General features: G+C 40.2%; 1 protein-coding gene and 1 long non-coding RNA gene across 3 annotated transcripts in view; both read right to left on the bottom strand.

The window, feature by feature from the left end:
* LOC135084437 (nephrin-like) overlaps nucleotides 1–22,473 on the bottom strand; it is a 271,506-nt gene that overhangs the window by 32,944 nt on the left and 216,089 nt on the right. The window contains exons 7-9 of the mRNA XM_063979220.1: nucleotides 21,147–21,268; nucleotides 19,813–19,870; nucleotides 1,168–1,319 (exon numbers count right to left, since the gene is read on the bottom strand). Of these exons, the coding sequence (XP_063835290.1) occupies nucleotides 1,168–1,319; nucleotides 19,813–19,870; nucleotides 21,147–21,268 (332 nt within the window). The remainder of the gene's footprint in view (nucleotides 1–1,167; nucleotides 1,320–19,812; nucleotides 19,871–21,146; nucleotides 21,269–22,473) is intronic.
* LOC135084455 (uncharacterized) lies at nucleotides 12,551–16,227 on the bottom strand. 2 transcript variants are annotated; one of them, XR_010259843.1, is made up of 4 exons: nucleotides 15,829–16,227; nucleotides 15,589–15,724; nucleotides 15,341–15,502; nucleotides 12,551–14,248 (listed from the first exon to the last, which is right to left on the bottom strand). It is a non-coding gene; the product is annotated as an uncharacterized LOC135084455 (long non-coding RNA). The 2 variants fall into 2 exon arrangements; XR_010259842.1 differs by having other exon boundaries at nucleotides 12,551–15,502.

Raw genomic sequence — 22,473 nt, 5'->3', positions numbered from 1 at the left:
CTGAACCGAATAAAATGGTATTTGGGAAATCGATCAAATAACTTTGTCAGAGCCATGATTGATTGTCAAAGCGTTTGATTTAGACAGTGTAAACTATACCAATAAAATCACACAATAGAAATAAAAATGGCCGACTAGGTATAACGACAATGGCAGATTCATAGGCTTAGCGCTTAACTTAGCCAGTCCTTTCCCGGGACTCAAACTATCTCTATGCCATATGTCTATGTATTTATCAAAATCGGTTCAGTGGTTTAGGCACGCCTGTCTTGCTTTCACGAAAGCACAGAAAAACAGAAAGACAGACAGAGTTACTTTCGCATTTATAATATTGGTATAGATTAGTATAGAAGCATAGATTTAAATCGAGAGACGACTGTTAATGCCAGACAAATTTAATAACTATGTTTAGAATCGAACCCTATGACTTTTGAGTATGGAAAAGCTACTGCCTCAACTGTACTGTAGCAACAATCAAACTGTCAGATGATTATTTAAATCACTAGACTCAAAGTGAATAAAATCCAAAGTTTTTATGAAAACCATATAGATTTATGGATGCGGAAATGACCGATATAAAACAATAAAAAGTATTTCAGCTGTGGGAGTTATCCATCAGTTGAATTATTGATATGATAGACCGATATCAATAAAACTTTTCAAACGATTTGGTAGAGCTTTATTTATTTTTCTGTATTGTGGCATGTGGAGAGTTTAAGGACTTAGCAGCAGCTTAAAGTTAATTTAATAAGATTTAATTTAACTTTTTGGGTATCTAGACAATAATTCAGTTCAGTGGGGGCAGATTTTTCTGTTCGGTTTGGTTGGTGGTAGGGCTTGTTCTAAGTCCGCCTGGCTAGCTACCACCATTTTACCTAAGTCTGTCGCCAAAACAACAATGTTAACAGCATTGTTGTGTTCCGGCAGTTAGAAGTAAGATGCCAGTTCCTCCGTGGTTGAGGATTCCGGGTGAAGCTCGCTTCCACCTTCAGCCTGATCATCACTTACCATCAGGTGAGATACAGGCCAAAACCTTCCTCGTAGTGGATAAAAAAAAATGTTACCTATCCGCGCGTTAAAACCTTTTTAAATTAATTCAACAAGCATATTTAGCTTACCAGGGGTAGACAGGAATATTAGTAATTTGTATTGAAAAATAGTACTTACGGTTTCTCTCACAGTCTTCAGCCTCGTTCCTCCCTTCCACCAGGATATGTTGGGCTTCGGCCTGGCCCCCACAGCCTGGCAGACCAGCTCGGTGCTCTGGCCAGCCACCAGAGGGCGCTTCCCTCCTTGAAGACGGACCCAGAGGGGTCGCACTGGGGATAAAGGGATAAAGTTATTGTTTGTGATTAAAATAACCTTAATCTTCATAATCATCAGTTTTCTTGCCATAAGTTTACGTCAGGTGTGCTCGCTAGCGACTGCGTAAAAAATTACATGTATGACAAAGTGTACAGCGCCCCTAGCGGCTACTTTCATGAACTAAAATCTTCATAGATTTGTTTGATCCAATCGCTAGCGAGGACACCCAACGTAAACTCATGGTAAGCACACTGAAGGTTGAAGTACAATTCACCAAGGAGCGAACCATCATCGAACAATATTGCGAAACCGGGAAAAATTCTTCAAACTATTTTCACGCGTAGGTACTAAGTCGCGGGCACAGCAGTAGCAGATACAAAATATGATGAGTCTGACATACATAATTAATTATACCTACTTAATTTATAAATTCACATTAAAATAGCTAGATTTTGTGAAAAGTAAAGAGAGAAGAAAAAAAGACAAAAAACAATCGAAAAGTACAAATTAATTTAAAAAGAAGTTTCTCACCGGCCAGCCGCGCGGCCAAGGAGTTTGGCCATAGGCGGCCTTTAAAATAAAATATTTAATTTGATAAAGACCGTCAAGACAGAATAATCTGTACAGAGGCAAAGGGGAGGATTTGGTCTACACTCCTCCACACTGGTCAGACGGGTTAGGGAGGCCGGAGGAGCAAAACATGATGAAGATGACTTAATAGTGTCAAAACATCAAACTCCATCCATAAAAATCTTTACCAACAATGGTTTAAAAAAAGAGCGATTTCCTTATTAAAAAGTTTTTAGGTATAAAATATCTAATAAAGTTTCATAATATTGTGTTGTAACTGTTAGAGTTAAGTTAGAACTGTATTTATTTTTGCACAGAATAATAATAAGTACTACATAGTACTTATAATTTAATTTATCATGCTGTGTATACTAATTTTGGCTTACGGTCCAGTATGTAATTAACACTTTTTCTTTAAGATTAAGCCTAGACTGTAAACTGTTTGTATACCTATTACAAATAAATAAATAAATATCGATTACTAGCGGCCGCCCGCAACTTTGTACGCGTGGATCCCGTTTTACCCCCTTAGGGGTGGAGTTTCGTAAAATCCATTCTTAGTGAGCACCTACGTTCTAAAAGGAGCCCCCGTGCATTTGAGACTTAGTACTTGTAGTTTCTGAGATTTCGTGATGAGTGAGTCAGTCAGTCAATTTGTCATGCCTTTCGCTTTTATAGGTTGGAATTCTAGAGCTATGCTAAAGTAATTTTTTTAAGACATTCTACCCTGTGATCTATGCTTGTTATTTATTGGAATTTTGAGCCAAGTTTTGTAAGATGCGTCTCTATTTTTTGTTAGTAAATAGATATCGAATTATCGCCTTAGTACCTCAAAAATACTGTTAAAGTATAATAAACTGGTAACCTCAAGGGATCAAATTAAGGCAGCCTTGCTTGCTTAAAAGGGTTTTAGTGATGTGACAGTGTTCGATTTATTTATTATCGATACGGAACAAAACTACAAGATATTGAAAATTGAGTTGATGATATGGAATCATATCCAGGTATAGTTTGGGATCTAAAGGAACAAAATATATGAATGACCTAAAAATCTAAAATTAACAATTTAGCTATTTGAATTTTTAGTAATACTTAATAAAATTGTCGGTTAAATTAAAGTAATTTTAATTTCTTTCTCTACATTTTTAATTTCAATAACCAACCCTATCCAAATATCACAATTTTCATTCATAGCTAATTATTACAAAATTCACATAAGTAAATAATTTATATTATCAAGAACCCCATAAAACACCATCAAATCTTTCACCATACTTCCCACCCGCGTGCCCCAACAAAACAAAATTGAATTTTAATGATTTTGATCAGAAAAAGGCTTCATTAATTCCCATCGCCGGAACTCCATTAAGTAAATTAAAACTGATTTACATATGGATATCAGAAAACCATCCATCAGTGAGTAAAGGGGGAATGACTTAATATGGTGTTTTAAGGGGCGTTTTCGTCAGAAAATATGACAGATTGAAGTGTCATACAAGCGTCACGTTCACACGCAAGAACACCGTTAAATATGACAGATTAAAGCGTCATGCTCACACGTTCACACGCAAGAACACCGTTAAAATAAGTGAGATATTATGCCTATTATAATATGCCATTTTCCACATTCTGTAAATCTTGAAACGCCTGTTGATCTAACTAAAAGATAAAGAGACATGTAGAGAGACACTTCGATCGTTTCACCCAAAAGCTGTCCACACCTGGGCAAATGTTTCCTCCATGAATTTCCCGCAACGACCAGCCAGAGCGCTTAACTGACAGCTACCTTTTTGACATTTTATCTCTTGTGCGTTAAAATTTAGTAGACGTTAAAGGAATAAATTTTATTAATTTTTACTGACATCTAAGTAAAGTAGTAAGTACGGTGATTGTTTTTATTAATATAATTGTACAGAGAAACCAAGGAAAAAACGATTCCTTTACCATCTGTAATTTTTATGGCACATGAACGTTCGTCGCCTATTTCGTGATCGTGAAATACAGTTGACGTAAACACCCCTTAAAAGGCGAGAGATGTCCAGTTTTCATTTTGTTCGTTGAATTTTAATTTTATTTCTCTGTTGATTGACGTGGCTACTGCGCTTGACAGGGCTCAAATTAAATTACTTGCATATGTTTTAAAAGTGGTGATTAAAATTATTTAGAGGCGCGATAACTTGGTGGGAAAAATGACGCCTTTTATCTGAGGGTTAGGTGTTCGATTCCTAGCTATATTTTATTATAGCGATTTGGTAAATGCCATACGTAGGTAATTAACGCGTGTATGTAACACAGCTAGTAATAACAATAATAAATAAGTAGGCATCTACACAAAATATGATAAAACTAAATTAAAATCACACCAGGTATATGGTAATAATGTAATAACAATGGTAATAATGTACATTTTGACACTGGGACTTTTTGACGTTCATACTTTTTGCCACACTAACAGCCGGTCCGTATGGACATTTTGACACCTGCACATTCCAATCCAACCGTTGAGCGAGTACAAAAACCTATAATTTCAAATTTGACCCTCGCGGGATTCAAACGTGCCACCGCAGTCACAGAATAACGCAGCTGGCAGCCAAAGATTTCTAATTTTTCAAAGTGCAAATAAAAATCTTGCCACCTTTGCCCCTTTGCCCTTAAAAACGCGTTCATTTTTCTTTCCAATTTACAACGCTATCGGGCGACCCAATCTTTTAAAACAAGGGCTCTTAAATACCCCCATTGTGTTTCTTTTATACCATCTACTGATCTTTAGAAAGGGTTAACCTCTACTATTTGGAGGGCTTTTTTGTACCACTTTAGACAATCACGCCGTTTTTTTGTACTCCGAATTTTAGGGTTAAGACCGACATTGGAAAGTGAACTTTATTTTTACTGTTTTATGGCTTCAACCTTGTTGATTTTTATGGTATTGTTAGGTTAGTGTTAAGGCATTTGAGGTGCGAATTTCGCTCTTATAATAAGCGGTGTTGTGGTTTTGATTGATTGATAAGGCAATTTAAACCGCGGTTAATTGGACGGTGGGAATTTATACTATTTGGCGAGAACTTGTTATTCCATTCTTAGAACTTTCCGAAGCAATTTTAACAGACGTTTGTGCCTAAGGCTTTAAGATCAAAACATAGTGTTAATGTAACACTAAAAGCGGTTGTTGTTTCATTTCTACAATAAATAAATGGCCTAAAACGTTTTCAAATTGCTGTTATTTAACTAGCTTTTGTGACTTCACCCGTGAGAGTTAGACTTATGCCCGTTTTCACCATTAATCCCTCATTTTTAAGTGACCCCTATGGTAACACCAGGATTTTTGTTTTCATACGGGTCACTTAAAAATTAGGGATTGATGGTGAAAATGGGCATTTAACTCCCCGCAGACTACAGAGTTTTAGTCGGCCGATAGTTGGGTCGGGCTGTTAATCAGTATGGATGGACATGTATGGAAGTGCGCACATTACGCGACTATACCCACCTCTCGTTCCCACCGCTGCAACTCCTGTGTAGCCAGGATCTACAGCTTGATCGCCAATAAAAACCCAACTAGTGAAGGTCAAGTTTGTCCCGGGGGAAAGTTAAACTGTTATTGGCACAACTAAATTATTCAGAAGAACATAGAAGGAGTTCAAAGTTAAGGTTTGACTTCCACAAAGTATAAAGTGGATGACAGATCATCGGTAATGTCGTCCATATCATCCGCCTATCGTTTATTTAAAGTCAACCGTAATAAACATTCAAGTAAATAAGAAAATAATGTAAAAGTTGGATTAAATGTATAAATCACTTCCAAAACCCGCGAGTGCAGTCACATGCAGAATTTAGTCTCATATAACTGAAATATTTTAGTAAAATATCACTATCAAAAACTCGTTGAAAGTTTTAAAACCAGTATTCACCCATTAGCGATATAAACCACGGATTCATATATAAATCGCTGAAAATAGATAAAACATAGCTGGCCCAAAGTTGTTAGCGTGTAATGAAATACAATCGCCCCGCCACAGTCAGAATAAAACGGTAAATACATAAGATACATCCCCGATGTTGCGCAAGCATAATATTTAAGGTCTTGTGTCATTTTACCCGATCGCGCGACGCAAAGGAGTCTCTATTTCGTTTATGATGCATATCTAAATATAATATAACTCCAAGGTGACTGACTGACTGACTGACATAGTGATCTATCAACGCACAGCCCAAACCACTGCACGGATCGGGCTGAAATTTGGCATGCAGTTAGATATTATGAGGCATCCGCTAAGAAAGGATTTTACGAAACTCCACCCCTAAGGGGGTAAAACGGGATCCACGCGTACGAAGTAGAAGCGGCCGCTAGTTTTTATAATATGCATCATACAAAATTATAGCACGAAAAAACCGCAAAATTCACAGCAATTATTAATGATTGGAAATTAACAAGAAAGTAAATTAACAGTTAATAGGAATTTAGCATGCTGATGTGGCAATGAGCAGGGCACTAGTACACAGAACTGACGGCCGATGGGGCAGCAAGGTTCTGGAAAACGCAGCGTCCTGTGGCTGAAGAAATGATGATGATCAATTAAGACTTTGAGTCTTGACTAACATCTCCTGACTCGAAACTACAATCTCAGCTTTCAATTTACAACCCAACAATCAATTTAGCAGAATCTCTATTCAAATGGGCTGTCTGTTCTCGCTATACTGTGTCTATGGCCGAGTTTATAGAGCGTATACCCCTTTCGTGAAACTTATTCCATATTTCATTTCCTTGTTGACTAACGACCCCACCCCCCACCCCCTTCGGTTTTTCTTCGAATCTTTGCGTTTATGTTTAACCTATTTTCAAATGTTTGTGGAATTGTTGAAACAAATATTTGTAATTTACGAGCAATTAGGTTTCAGTCGTTTTGTAAGATTTGGTATTTTAAAGGAGTTTACATACGAGTACAGTTCAAGGAAACAACAGTTCTTGAAACATGTACGAGAAGTCAATTTATACTAGGGCTGTTTTGCACAAAACAATTTTATAAATGCATAATTAACTAATTATTATTTATAATAACGATATCTTGTGTAGCTTTAATACATATTTATTGTAATTTGAAAGTATCCGCTAGGGATCTATAGGGACAATCTGTCATACATTTCATGTATTTTTTATGCACAAGCTTTCTGTTATTAACTTTACTGTTAAGTTTATAGGTAACCGTAATCAGAGGGTTTAGTGTGAGTTTACATCAAACGTCTTCACTAGTGAGCCTGTCAAAAAAAACAATGAAGATTTTAGTTCTTGATTTTATCCGCTAGGGTCGCTGTACAATCCGTCGTCCATTTAATGTCATTTTTTACGCGCGATGTAAACTCACACTAAGCCCTCTGGTCTGGTACCCATACATTAAAGTTTTGATAAGTTTAGGAATAGATACAGCAGTGTTAAATGGCCAAAAAAAGGATATTTATTTAATTTAATTACACAGTAATCAGGAATACGTCAAACAATTACCGATGTTAATAAATCTCTTGTCATTCAAAAAACGCTGCAGTAATTCGCAATTATGTACATTTTTAATGAACTTTAACATGTTTAAGGTAAGTAATTACATTTTTAATGAACTTTAACATGAAAAGGTAAAGTAATGATCATTTTTATATTGATTATTATGTAATAACCTTTCGGGCTAGTGCCAAAACGTCGACACTTGGAGACGTCGGCCATACTTGAGAAAGCAATTATGTTCGGTACGTGTACAGTCGCGAAGAAATTGCTTTGCTATTTTTTTACCTAATTTTTTATGAAAAAAAGAGAAGAAGGTGGATTACCTTAAACTTGACACTTCAGCATATAATAAGTTAATAGCTGACCCCGCGAATTTCGTACCGCGTAATAAATGTCATATTTTATTAGGAGAGATAGGATTTATGGTTTTATAACCGCGTTTGACGTTAGCTGTCAATTGCAGAAGACGGAGTACCAAAACTAATTTAGTTAATCAAAACGTTTTCTTCGTATTTTTCCGACATTTTATAAAAAATCTGATCATTTTTCAGTCCAGTCGTTCTTGAGTTATAAAATAGTGTAATCATTCGCCTTATAAGCAGTTATTTAGTTTAAATATTATAAATTCTAAGAAATTCGTCTGCCTAGTTTTTTATACGCGACAAAACTTATTTTATATTCTAAGAATATCTCCTGTCTCGTTTTTTTTCCACGCGTCAAAAGCTAGCTATTTATACAGGGTGGAAACAATAAGTACAAAATATTAACTATACAAAATATCGAAAAACTGGTTACTGCTCCTGAAAGTGCTTCACGAGCTCTTTCAAACGGTAATTATAGGTTACAGAATAAACTGGATCTATCCCAAAATTCAATGTTTTCAGCTTCCATACATTTGGAACAGCCACATATTATTAAATTAAGAAACGACCTGGTTTCCAGATAAAAATTAACCTCTCGCCTATTCCTGGGAAGAACTACATCAAGGTAGAGGTGGGCGCCACGCCGGCGCGCCGCCGCCGCCGCGAATTTTTTCACGCCGCCGCCGCCGACGACCAGCTGTCGGCGCGCCGATACTGATTTTGTACCAACTATTTGCAATTTATTCCTCTCCTATACTGTACTTTCTGGATTTGTGTTTCGAACGCAGAAGAACTAACTATAATATTTATTCTTTAATGCCATATAAATTGGTACGCAAGGCGAACTTAATGCCGTTGATATACTAATAAATTGATTGAATAACTTAATACTAACTATATTAACAGTTAATCTAGTACATTATTCAAGTTGCTGCTTGGTCTAGTAAATAATTGATCGCGAGAGGCGCAGCTCCCTCTTGCTGTCAAGAAAAAATCGCCGCCTTCGTCTGGCAGACAACCTACACTATTGGACTATACTTTAAGAGAATCACTCACACAGAGATTGGCAAATTTGTCTCGGAATGCATATGGGAACCACAAACTCTGGAAGGCAACAAAGTACATCCCTCAAAGTGTTCTCCGCCTATTAAGTCCGGTAATACATGAGTGCGAACTGACAAGAAAAATCTCAGACCTTTGCTACATGACAAGCCGGTTTATTTAAACCTAACGATTTAAACGGATCATCCAAAAAATCCACAATTCAATTAAAAAAATAAGATCAAGTATTGAACTTGATTCGAGACTTACAGCTATGCCTGCCTTTGATTCCTACTGATGATGATGATTCATCCGACCGATTTTGGTCATGGTGATCACTTCGACTTAGCTGTCTTTGCGGCGCTGGTGCGCCCGAATATAGCTTACATAGCCGATCTTCGCGGCAAACTCCTCGCACATTGAGAGTATCTGAGCACGCCGCCAACATTAATTATAGTGAATGGCGGCAGATGGACGAGATTTGCATCATCGCGTTTCGCGTCGAGTTCAGGTGTGCGCTGCACTTTGAACTCGCGGACTCGCCTCTTTACAATCTCCCGCCATTCTAGGCTCCCAAACCTTCCCATTGTGATTTGAGAGGGCCCATTTTGCATCTTTTCATATGCTGCTTCTGGACATCTGTACCTATCTGAGGAGTTCCTCCTCAAGTTAAAAGTAGAAGATTGATTCCTACTACGCTAAGAAAGGACGAAAGACACAGGAGGACCAAAGTGACTGACATAGCCCGCAGAATCGCTAAAATCGCTAAAAGTGGGCGGGGCACATAGCTCGTAGAGCTGATGGCCACTGGGGCAGGAAAGTTCTTGAGTGGCAACCACGAGCCGGAAGACGTAGCGTGGGCAGGCCTCCCACTAGGTGGACCGACGATTTGGTGAAGGTCGCGGGAGGTACCTGGATGCGAGCAGTCTTTGGGGGAGGCCTTTCTCCAGCAGTGGACGTCTTTCGGCTGAAACGAATAAACGAACGCTAAGAGAGTTGGCTAAGCTAAAGAAATAGCCAAAATGGACCCTCGTAAAGCACCTTCATTTGATCTGATCACCATGCAGTCCATGGTCTTGACAATGACACACCGAGTGAGATTCTCGCAAGTCTCTTAACCTTGGAAATGATCCATAAGCCTGACAAGTCGCCTTACGAAATCTCCTCCTATCGCTCAATTAATCTGACATTTGTATGTATCGTTAAAATTATGAGAAAGGATCATTCCTGCTCGTTTATTCCCTGGCCTAAGTATGACCCATGTAATATAGTATACTCGACCATAAATTTTGGCAGAAACCATACCAACCATAATCAGTACAATGTTTGAAAAATAAAGAACCCTGGACGGCTGCTTTCGCTGCGGCTTCAGCTGGGTTTAGCATAAAGGACTACTCTATGAAATTAAAAAGTATCTTCCAGCACACTTCTACTACCTACTGATGGAGTCTTATCTCAGTGACAGACAGTTTTAAATCAAACTCCGTGATAAAATCCTCTCTTTTTAGCTGCAGAGCTGGAGTACCCCAGGTCTCTGTACTTGGTCCGGTATTCTACAACATTTACTAGTAAAGCAGCCCAGACACCAGAAAGTTGCGGCTTTCCTCAAATGTAACTGTGATCTTAAAGCGACTAGACTGTTGCAAAGTCAGCTAAATGCCAATAATGCTTGGCTGACCAAGTGGCGCATGTAAGCAAGCCCCGAAGTCTCACCATATTATCATTTAAGACGTCATCAACTTATTTTCCGGCCAATCTAGACCTCGACACATTGCTGCAATCAACCTGCATTAAAAACTGAACCGTAGGATGACATGGAAAGACCATAAATATAAATAAAACAGATCTGAACATAATATTATGGCATCTAACTTTGGTCGACCGACAGTCAGCTAATCCATCATTAACTGTGTGTCTCCAAAGAGCTCAAAAATACACGTTAAGAGCACATTGGGGGGGTACGTGACGCTGCCGTCACGTTCGTATCGTGCTCCGTGTATTTACTCAATTTAAAAATACTAAACATCATTTTTATTCTCCGAAACCCATATTAATTGAATAGTGAATAAGACACATTAGTGAAAGTATTATCTCCGTGAAAAACTAAGAAATAACTGTGTAAAACTATAATTGTGATCGGACCAAAAGCTGTGAAGTGATCGGTGCAAACATCTGTTTTGTGTTTTGTGTCGGGTACATCGAACTCAACAGCTGACCGGCTCAACGACCTTTCGCGCCACTATTTACATAGGTGTCAAATTGGACCGACAGCGTAAGTGACACGGTGGCGCGGTTGGATAGCCGTTGGACTAGCGAACTATAACGCAGGAACTGTGGGTTCAATTCTCAACATCAAAATATTTTTTGTTTTTTATTTTTTATTTTTTTTTTTACTTATTTTTTTTTTCTCTTGCAAAATGTCGCCTAAGGGAAAGAAGAACATAAAAAACTGCAGTGGCTGTTTAAAGAAAATTGAGGACCGGAGGTTCTTGGTGTGCAGCCTATGCCGGGACTCTTATGACCTAGAATGCGCCGGAGTTTCGGAGCAGCGCTTCTATAATACGCTGACCGGGGACCACCGGGCTAACTGGAGGTGCGTCTCGTGTAAAAGCAAGCAGCCCAAGACCGACAACACTAACACGCCGGTCCGAATTTCGCCTGAGTACGTCACGCAGCGACGCGGCGCCTCTGATCTCAGCCCCATGCAGCTGGACACCACCTTGCCGGAGCAGGGGCTCGACGACCAAAATGACACCGCGCTAAATATGACCGTCGAGGTGTCGGACATCCAGGCGCTCACACTGGAGATCAGGCACTTCAGGGAGGTCTTCACATCCGAGCTTCAAGCGTTGAGGGAGCAGATGGGCGCGCTCAAAGATGAGGTGTCGGCGCTGTCCGGCAGATTAGACCGCTGCGAGAGCCGCACGAGCGCTCTGGACAAGCGGATGGACACCATCGAGGTCTGCCTCACGGGCGTCGGGCACGCGAACGCGGAGCGCCTGGACGAGGTCGAGAAGAGGCTGGAGGCGGTGGGGCGCGTGCAGACGGAGGCGGGCACCGGCGCCGGGTCGGGAGTCGTCGCGGCGCTGGAGCGGACCGTCGCCGAGCTCAAGCTGGAGCTCAACGACCGCGACCAGGACGCGCTCCTCGCGGACCTGGAGATCGGAGGCCTCCCGGACGAGAAGGGCGGGAACGTCTTTCACGACGTCGCCGTGCTCGCCGGCCGCCTCGGGGTGACCCTGGAGGAGCGGGACGTCGTGTTCGCGGAGCGCGTGGGTGCGCCCCCGGCCGAGACCGGCGGGGCCCGCCCGCGCCGCGTGGTGGTGCGCCTGGCGCGCCGCCAGCTGCGCGACGACCTGCTGCGGGCCGCGCGCGTGCGTCGCGGTGCTACGGGCGAGGGCGGCGGCCGGGTGTACATCAACGAGCGCCTGACCCGCTCCAATCGGCAGCTGTTCTACCGGGTGCGTGAGGAGTGTCGCAAGCAGCAGTGGAGATACTCTTGGACGAGACGAGGGCGTGTCTTCGTTCGTAGGAGTGACGGATCGCAGGTCTTCCATCTTCGATCCCTTGATGATTTCGCCAGAGTATTTGGAGCTCCTGGTTTATGACTTTTAGATTTCTGGAAGGTGAAATTAGGGCTCATATATTTTATGCATATTTGTCAAATATTCTGTACAGTACACAATGTCAATGTGGTCATTCACGCAACATTAATTGTTTTGATATCGATTTGCACTTTATTTAATACTGTTAATATGGGGATAACATTTAAAGGAAAAAATCATTGGTTGTATCAATTTAATTTTTATTTTATTACAAATCACATTTTTATTACTTATGGTAAGTCACTATATAAGTACAGTGGAGGCATTGGTTTTGGGATTGCTACAGTTACATTGACCTATTGGTGTTTGATTATTCCACAACCTTTACAGGCCTTGGGTTGAAAAACTTAATGGTGGGACTGTTCAATGCTGGGTCACTGTGCACAAGGCATGATGAATTCCTAGCGGCTATGGAGGATTTGAGCCCAGATGTTATGGCCATAAATGAGACTTGGTTGAGACCGGGGGAGGAGGAGCGAGCTCCTAAGCTGGCGGGCTACCGCCTGAAACATACTCCCAGACCGGCCCATGTGAGGAGGGGTCGGGGGGGCGGAGTCGGTTTTTATGTTCGCAAGAGTCTAAATGTAAGAGTATGTCCTCACCCTATCACTGTGGGATCGGTCGAGCAGATGTGGATCTCTGTGCGCGTGAACGGGCAGGCCATCGTTATTGGCACTGCTTATAGGCCGCCCTGGCAGGATATTGACATATTTCTGGACGCCGTCGCCGAGTCTGTTGCCTCTTTCACTGGGTATGGAGGACTAGTCCTGACTGGTGACTTTAACATCAACCTTCTGGATGATGATGGTGGCGGCAGATGTGGAGCCTTGAAGCAATATATACATGGTCTTAATCTCAAGCAATTAGTTACGGAACCTACGCACTTCACGGACCACAGTAGTACCCTGATCGACCTCATATGTACCGATGTAAAGGCCCTGCGTGTCACGGTGAAGCACTCGCCTGATTTGGGTGGTCATGCCATGCTGGTGGCGGAGCTTAGGATTAAGACAGAAAGGCCGACCCCACTCTGGGTCACCTACAGGCCGCTTGGTGATGTGGTCCAGGAACTACTTGATCGAGATCTCTGCGCTATAGATTGGCACAGCCTAAAACGTTGTGATACTGTAAACAGTCTTGTCGTTGCCTTCACCGGTTGTGTCACAGGCCTCATGGACCTTCATGCACCCTTAAAAACACGCAAATTTAAACACCCTCCCCATCCATGGCTGACGGACACGATTAGGGATATGATGCGCATCAGGGACAACTATCACAGAAAATATAAAAGGATCGGGACCGCAGCCCTCAGGGATGCTTATGGACGGATGAAAAACCTGGTGATAAAGGCTATTCATAGGGAAAAGTCTTGCTACTTTACACAACACATCAATAGTAAAATATCAGACTCAGGGACACTGTGGAAAAACTTAAAGAATTCAGTTTTAACAAGTAAAAAGGACACAGCTGACCTCTCACAGACTTTCACTGACCCAAACACAATAAATTCACACTTTCTAGATGTGCCGGGCGAGAATGGGGTTAACATCTCCCAACTAACTTACTATGAGCATCATAGATTTAATGCCTCTGCCGGTTTCTCGTTACGTTCTGTGGACAGTGATGTTGTGTTAAAAACTATTAAGTCACTGAAATCACATGCTCAGGGTATCGATGGTATTACATTGGACATGGTGTTGATGACGCTTCCTTACTCTCTTGAGTCTATTACAGATATGGTGAACATGTCTATTCAAGGGAGCGTGTTTCCTGAGTGCTGGAAGGTGGCAGTCGTCAAACCTCTGCCTAAAACCAGTCACCCTACCACGGTTCGGGACCTCCGGCCCATCAGCATTCTGCCGTGTCTCTCAAAGATTCTGGAAAAAATAGTTTGCGATCAACTGACAAAGTATCTTGAAAATAATGACATCCTTCCCAACTATCAATCTGGCTTCCGAGGGGGACATGGTACGGCGACTGCTCTGGCTGATGTGATCGACAATCTTCTCACGGCTCAGGACAAGGGACAAGTCTCTATGTTGATGCTACTTGACTTCTCCAGAGCGTTTGATTCAATAAATATACCGCTCCTATTGTCTAAGTTAAGCTACTACGGCCTGGATAATAGTACAACTAAGTGGTTCCATAGTTACCTAACGGGGAGATCTCAAATAGTAGAACTAAAAAAAAAAGATGGCACTATATTGAGGTCACGGTTGGAGCCCCTGCGTCGTGGTGTCCCACAGGGATCAATACTAGGACCAATTTTATACATATTGTACAGTGCTGATATAACAAATTGTATTGCTACCTGCCATTACCACTTATATGCGGATGACTTACAGTTATATCTGTCTTTTGCACCATATGACTACGTTAATGCTGTAGCTAAGGCCAATGAAGAGCTAAATATGATATCTGATTGGTGTAACTCAAATTGCCTTGTTCTCAATCCCCAAAAATCTAAATTAATGTTAATTGGAACCACTAAAAATATTGAGAAGTTAAAAATCCAAATTAATGTTAATGGTAGTAGCAGAGTAATGATAAATGGTGAGCCGTTGGAGTTGGTTGATAGAGCAAAAAACCTTGGATTAACCTTTGACAGTCAATTGAGGTTCGAAAATCATGTTGCTGAGTGCGCCCGTAATTGCTTTTACCGACTAAAGCTTCTTTACAGGCTGAGACCATACCTCAGTGAAAGAATTAGAGTAACATTGTGTGAATCGCTGGTCTTAAGTAGACTAAACTACTGCGACACAGTGTATGGGTCATGCCTGCTGTCCAGATCTGCTCGCCTTATACAGAGGGTGCAAAATGCATGTGCCCGTTTTTGCTTCATGGTTCCCCCCCGATCTCATATAACCCCTTTTCTCAATGCCGCTAACATGCTCAAAATGGAGGCACGTAGAAAGCTACACCTTGCAGTAATGTTGTTCGGAGTCATTACTAAAATGAGACCTAGTTACCTGCTTAATAAGCTGGAATGGGCTCAGAGTCATAGCAGATATCAAAAAAGATCTTGCACCCGCATATTTGCAACTCCGAAACATCGCACCATGGCATTCCGTGGATCCTTCAGGTATGCGGCCTCGCGGTGCTGGAACGACCTGCCACCGCCGTTGCGCGCCCTGCAATTTAAAAACACTTTTAGACTCGCACTAAAAAGAATCATGTTAATTCTGCAGAAGGCGGATAGTGAACGTGTTTCACTTACCTTGAGTGCATGCGCGTCGCGTGTATTGGCAGCAGCTGGCCTGTCTGCGTCGTCCCGGCACCAGTGAGGATCGCACTCGCGTTGGGTGGGTGTCTCTGTGGCCGATTAGATGGGCCGCCATCACCCCGGTCGCGCGCTGGAAGTATTTTCAAACCAATTTCTTTCTCCGTTCGGTTTATTTGCACGAGAATTTATTGGCATAGATACTAAACGGTGGAATAACTGATGAACTTCACATACCATTAATTCCTGCGCGAACGGTCGTTGAGCGTCACTGGCGGCCTCATCTTGTTATAGTTAGTGCGCAATCCAAATATAATATTATAATCTTTGATTGACGCAGTCGTATATAGTTCCCAGCCACGCATTAAAGGGTTGTTATCGTTATTAGTGTGAGAACGTCAATCCCATAGAGGAAAGTAATACATTGGGTGTAATCCTCAGGACACATGCTTGCCACATCATTACTACGTGGACCATCTTGATTTTTTCCATTTACCGCTTGGAAGGTAGCAATCACAATTCACAATCAAATCCGTGGTAGCCAAAGAAAGTGATTTTTCACTCTGTCGGTGGTAGGTTAATTTTTATTTTTATTTTGTCGAATCGTTATTTGAACGACACACTGTCACGTTTGACATGTCAGTTCTTTTTCGTTCATTTTTTTTTTTTCTCTTCTCTTTGTTTTTTTCACTTCACTATCTTTGTTCCTTGAGTTGCCTCGCGTGAAGTGGAGAAGACATAGGATTGGTACAATTTTATTGTATTGTCCGTGTTTGTAAGTATGTAATGGAAATAACTTTTTATTGTAAATTTTATGTTAAATGTTTTAAATAATTTCTTCCTGATAATTATCGAATTGTGTCTGTGTTATATTATTATTAGTATTGGTTTATGTTCGTGTCCACGTACCCCGCGACTAATAGTTGCTGCGTATCCCTTCTGTGCTGTTTTAGTTTTAAATTTAAATTTATATTAACATTATTTTCCTTTTACACCAGCAGGCTCGCCGGTAGGGATGCGCAGTAGCTAATAGGGCTTCCCGCTGAAAATCAGTGTCGGGACATCCTATAAGGTGTCCCAACTAAAACTGAGCGGGCGCCCTATTAACATGCATTCGTCTTTTTCTTTTAAAATCTGTTGTATTGTTTTTTGTAATGTGTGTTAATAAAGTTATTTATTATTTATTATTATTATTATTATTATTACATTGGTACGCTCGCCTTTAGGAAATACACGAAAACCTGATCTCAGCCAAACCTGCTATCCAAATATCAAAGTATCTATGATCAAGAGAGCTAATTTCTAGGGTAAACCACTGCTCTAGTAGCTCTACCGTGTCAAACCCCAACCAACTGCAAATCACCTGATTAGTCTTGACGACACATACTAAAAAAGCAGATTTTTTAAAAAAATGCCTAATGAATAAAGGTCAAACAAGGTCACGCCGCCGACGCCGCCGCCGCCGAAGTCAAAAAGTCGGCGCGCCGCCGCCGGCCAATTATATATCGGCGCCCACCTCTACATCAAGGTGTCAATTAGAGGGCCGGATTAGGATCTTCGGTGACAGACCGATCGGGAACGCGGTTCGAGTCACGAATGAGACAGACCAATTTGTGGCATAGACATCGCTAAGAAGTTGACAGCACATTAAACTACATTTGTGTTACAAAATAGCACCTGTTACCACTAAATAAGGTGGAATGCTTATCTAGAATGCCGGCTTCTGTATTTTTTAAAGTTAAATTAATAAGGAAATTCCTATGAAAAACTTTGGTATGATGAGTATTCGTAAGATTGTGCGCTGTACGAAATGTTTTTCTGAGAGTTATCTCTTTTGAGACAAACTATTGTGTGTGATGATGATAAATGTAAACTTCTGACTTCATAACAGTGAAAAGGTCATGACAGCACTCCATTTACTTCAACTCACATAAAAATAATAAAAAAGATAGATTAAAGTATTGTCGATGATACTGAATAAACATTTCTTCTTTCTTTCTTTCAAAATGTATTTTCTTCTCCTCATCCGAAACACGTTTTCTGCTGTGAACTATGCGGAGTCCGATGAGGTAAGTAGTCTATGACATTTTGGAAGAAGACGTGTGTATTTGATTTTCGTGAATTCGTCCGATTGCTATCTTTAGAATGCTATGCGGTATTTTGGTGTTAATAGGCCGGAATTGATGTATGTTTGTTTAAAATAAGACAATATTAGTTTAAATCGTTTGAAATAAAACTCTTGGAATGATCTCAAGTATTTAATAAACTGTGAAATAGATGAGTTTCGTCCTTATCATTGGGAGAAATACTTTTAGGGACACTTAAACCTTGGAATTTGAAGTAGGTACTACTTACTTAATTAATAGATTTGAAATACATAATGCATTGAAAACAATATTGAAACTTTTTTTATTGAGGACGAAAAAATATTTTACTAAAAAAACAAATCCCAATTTCTCAATAAAATATTGAATTTTTTCTTTCACAAAAATCCGTAACACTTCTGTGCATGCCAGTACCTTCAGATACAATATCATACATCTCATATCGACATAATAATCCTGACATCGTGCGAAAGAGACAGGTGACAACCCCGCTAAGTGCGAGTGGGAGGGGACGATAAAAATGGCGACTCATCCATAGCTATCCCGTTTTTGGTAATGATACGTCAATCAAAGATTATAGGAGATGAGCAGTGATAATATAAGGGCTGGATAACATTTTTAGGGGTCCGCTTGAAAATAAGAAGTAATAATGAAAAATGTTTGGTTCTTTTGTTTGGCTTAAAAATTGTCTAGGAATGACAAATTGATAGGGCCTTTTGTACGACCTCAAAATGATTATGTATTAAAATAATTATTTAAAGAGTGACCCATTGGGAATCAAACCAAGGACTTCCGAATTTGGACTCTAAAAGTAACCAACTTAACCACTGTTAGATAGAATGAGAACATTAGTCTCTATTTTAATTATCATTTTAATTATAATTTTAATTATCATTTTAATTTTATAGCTCAGAACTGTTAAGACTGGCGTCTTTTGGCGTGTTTAGGTAATAGGTACGAGTATTGTTTTTCAATAAAAACACTTCCATTCAAATCAAAACAGTGCTGATTCCTCAATAAAACTCTTTACCCCCTTATTAATAAAAAGTTACACCTAAGATGAACCTTGGATTAAAATGACATTTCCATACTAAATGACAATTTAAGCCAGAGTTCAACTAGGGTGTAAGTCGGTGTAACTTTTATTTTTATGTATTTATTTATTTATTATTACATTATTTAGCCGTTACATCTTTGATTTAAATAGTAATATTTTATTAATAAGGGGGTTAGTGCTGCCTATATGTATAACTAGACTAGACTAGGTGACCAGACGACTAGTCTTAAATCCCTCAACCAATTTAAAGTTGCATCCTCACTCCGGCAAACCCTCGGCCGTCTTGTATTTTTTAGTCCTATAGTCCGGAAGTCCGTGGTAAAGTTTCAGTAATTAATGTTTAATAAGAAACTCGAGTGTCCTGACTCCAAAGAAGATAAGTTAAGGCAATCTCAAGTAGGAGTCGAGTTTTAACTTGTAGAGAGCTTACAGTTAGGAATTGGAGAGAAAAAGTAGGTTAGAATGTTTTGTTTGGAGGGAATCAAAAACAGCCTATCTACACTATTATAAAGAGGAAAGATTTGATTGTTTGTTTGTATTGAATAGGCTCCAAAACTGCTGGACCGATTTGAAAAATTCTTTCACCATTAGAATCCTACATTATTTCTAATGAACATAGACGGTACGAAGTTCGCCGGGCAGCTGATAAATAATAATGTGACAAGGATTTACGCGTAAAATTGTAATTAAAAGTAGGGTCATCATTATGAGAAACTCTTAGGACCTACGCTTATTGATAGTGCAACTTTTCAGGAGTCCGCTACTTACTAACCCATAAAATACTGATTATGTGGAAATTACTCTGTCTGTGTGTCATTCTCCCTTTAAATCCTAGTAGGTAGGCATACGTTCTATTTGGGATTTGATGATCAACCACACTAAAGAATCTATAATAGCTGTTGTGTTCGGGGACCAAGGTCCTATAATGTTACTTGTCAATGCAGAAAACTCTGAAACCGCGATGCAGGTATAGTCATGTATGTGTCAGCGCCATCTGTTGGGTGAAGAGTACACTAAAAATAAATATAAAAAGGTTGAGAACCAAAGATAAGTACTTACGATTAATGTCGATGGATAGGTTTTCCGACACCGGCGATATTGAGGGATCTGTCACCGCCTGTGAACAAATGGCACAAGATATTAATATGTGATGTATGAGATGATTAAATACACTTCCCTTTCAATAGGAGGATCTGTAATGTTTTATTCCTTTGTGTCAGTGTCGTGATATATGAATATTCCTTGTTTTGTACGGTTTCTGTGATAGATTTATTATATTCCTAGAAAAGTACTGGATGATTTATTCATCTTTGAATACTAAGAAACAAAACAGACTACGCCCGTATTCACAAACGACGCTTGCTTAAGTGAAGCAGCAAGTCAAACGCACAGCGTTGAAAAGAGCTCGGTGATTGGTTCATGTGTCACCATGTGCGTCCACGTGCACTGTGAGACCTCATAGTAATGTTTGTGAATACATTCTAGGTCATTTTATCATCGGACTTCGGTTTTTTATGAGTGCGAAAATATTATAAGCAGTGTCACTTAATTGATACAACAAAATAAGAAAGAATGAAAGCAACAAGAATTATGAAATTTTATCGAGTTTGCCCAAGTTCTGCGTATCTAGGGCAACGTCGTCAAAGTAACAAGACACGTTTGCGCACAACAAATTCACTATATCGAATGAGTTTCTGTATCGCACAACTTTTCTCTTCCACAAGTTTGTATGGGAGTTAGTTAAAGTACCGAACTCGTCTACATATTTACGGTTCCGTATGAAAGAATGGACCATTTATCACTATGTGATTTTTCTGAGTTATATCTTTTACCATACCACAAAATTGTCTAACTATCCACTCCTAAATAACACAGTATTAAAGGTATTTAAATAATGTGAAAAAGGGCGCTATAGGTCGCGCAGCAAGAGTTGGGGTGATCAACACAAGAAAAGATTATTTTAGTGTTTATTTATTTATTTATATAATTCACTGTAATTATGTATCTGTATACGCTCCCCGCGCTGACGTCTTGCGTAGTTTGACTAATAAGGGTTTTTGTCTTTCTTGCACAGTCACATTAGTTATATTTAGCAAGAGCGAGGTAACTAGTTTTTAGATATTTAATTATTTGTTCCTGTAAATTCAAATATTACGTCATTGTGAGTACCGACCGTACCGCGACCTATAATAATGTTTACAAGGAATATCCATAGCGACATCTAGGTGCTTTCCGCAACCTTCGTCAAATCGTCGGTCAACCGAGTGGGAAGCCCACACGGTCCTTAGACGTTATTTAAAATCTTTTCTACACCTACGGCCATCAGCTTTACAATCTACATTTCCGAATTGCGAAATCGCTCCTATCAGTTTCTGTATTTAATGTCAACTTACTTGGCAAGTGATGTCAGTTCCATAGTCGGACCTCTGCAGCCGAAAGGACACGGAGGCCCGCGCCTCCGAGTTGGCCAGGAGGGCATGGGACTTCCACCACGACACCCTGGCGGTTGGGCGACCTGAGAAGAAAAAGAGGTTAGGTAAATTAGAAATAGACAATTATCACACTGCACCGCGTGCGGAACGCGTGATTATATATAAAAAATCCCGCGCGCAGACGCGTTGTCAGTGTGTTGTGCCGCGCGTGTTTTCTATACAAACTAAGGTACTTGCATACAATGATTAAATCTGTCGTCCCGCGTTCCGCGGCGGAGCGCGGTGCAGTGTGATAATCGCCATACAGAAAGGAAGAATATTTAAAAGCTAAACATATATTAGGGTTCTTGCCCACGGCGACTTTTTGCAGTGATGCTGTCGCGCGTTTCGAAACGAGCGACAGCATCGTTACTAACGCGCGTTAGTCGCACTTGCAACGCACTACAGAAGCGATGCCAACGCGATACTAATGCGCTACAACAGCGCAACCGTATCAATGTAAACGCGCGACCGTATCAGACGACGTCGGGGAGAGAATTTATTTTTGCAAATAATAGGCTTTTAAAAAGAACTTTTACATTCACGTTCGCGACAGAAGCGCAACGGTATTGCGTTTGCATCGCGACAGAACAGGGTTTATGTGGCACAACTAGCGACCGCATTGCGACTTTTAACCGATGCGAACGCGCGACAGAATCGCTACAAAAAGTCGCCGTGGGCGAGGGGTCTAACTGGTACTGGCACCAAAATGTTATTGCTCAGTATACGGCAGAGAGCGCGTCACGACCACTGACACTCGTATTCTGCGGATGACAGTTGAAATAAACACATTACTACTCCTTTGCGCCACGCAGTCGGGTAAAAAGGGCGCAGCCCGTCCAACAACAATCAATCAATATTAAAAAAGTAATTTTAAAATACAGCTTAAAATAGTACTGTAGACCTATACCTCTTAGGGAAGGCGCACATTATTTGCACAGCACGGCAAGAGATTTTTAGGTGACGTATAATAATGTACTTTATAAATAAATAAATAAATAAATCTTTGGACAATTTCACACAGCGCCAGTTAGCCCCAAAGTAAGCAACTTAATGCTTGTGTTATGGGTGCTAGCTTAACGGATATACTACTTATATACTTTTTTTTTTTTTAAATACATAAATATTATACATAGTTTATAGTTAACGCCACGGTTGAAATCAAACTATTTTTCTCTGTCTTATAAAGTTTGAACCTATGGAATATAAGAGAAGAAAAGCAAAAACTCAGATTCATTTTCAGACCTAA

Source organism: Ostrinia nubilalis, chromosome 26 (genome assembly GCF_963855985.1).
Source record: "Ostrinia nubilalis chromosome 26, ilOstNubi1.1, whole genome shotgun sequence".
Taxonomy (NCBI): domain Eukaryota; kingdom Metazoa; phylum Arthropoda; class Insecta; order Lepidoptera; family Crambidae; genus Ostrinia; species Ostrinia nubilalis.
The sequence above is the reverse complement of the archived record's forward strand: the minus strand, read 5'-3'. Positions and strand labels throughout refer to the sequence as shown.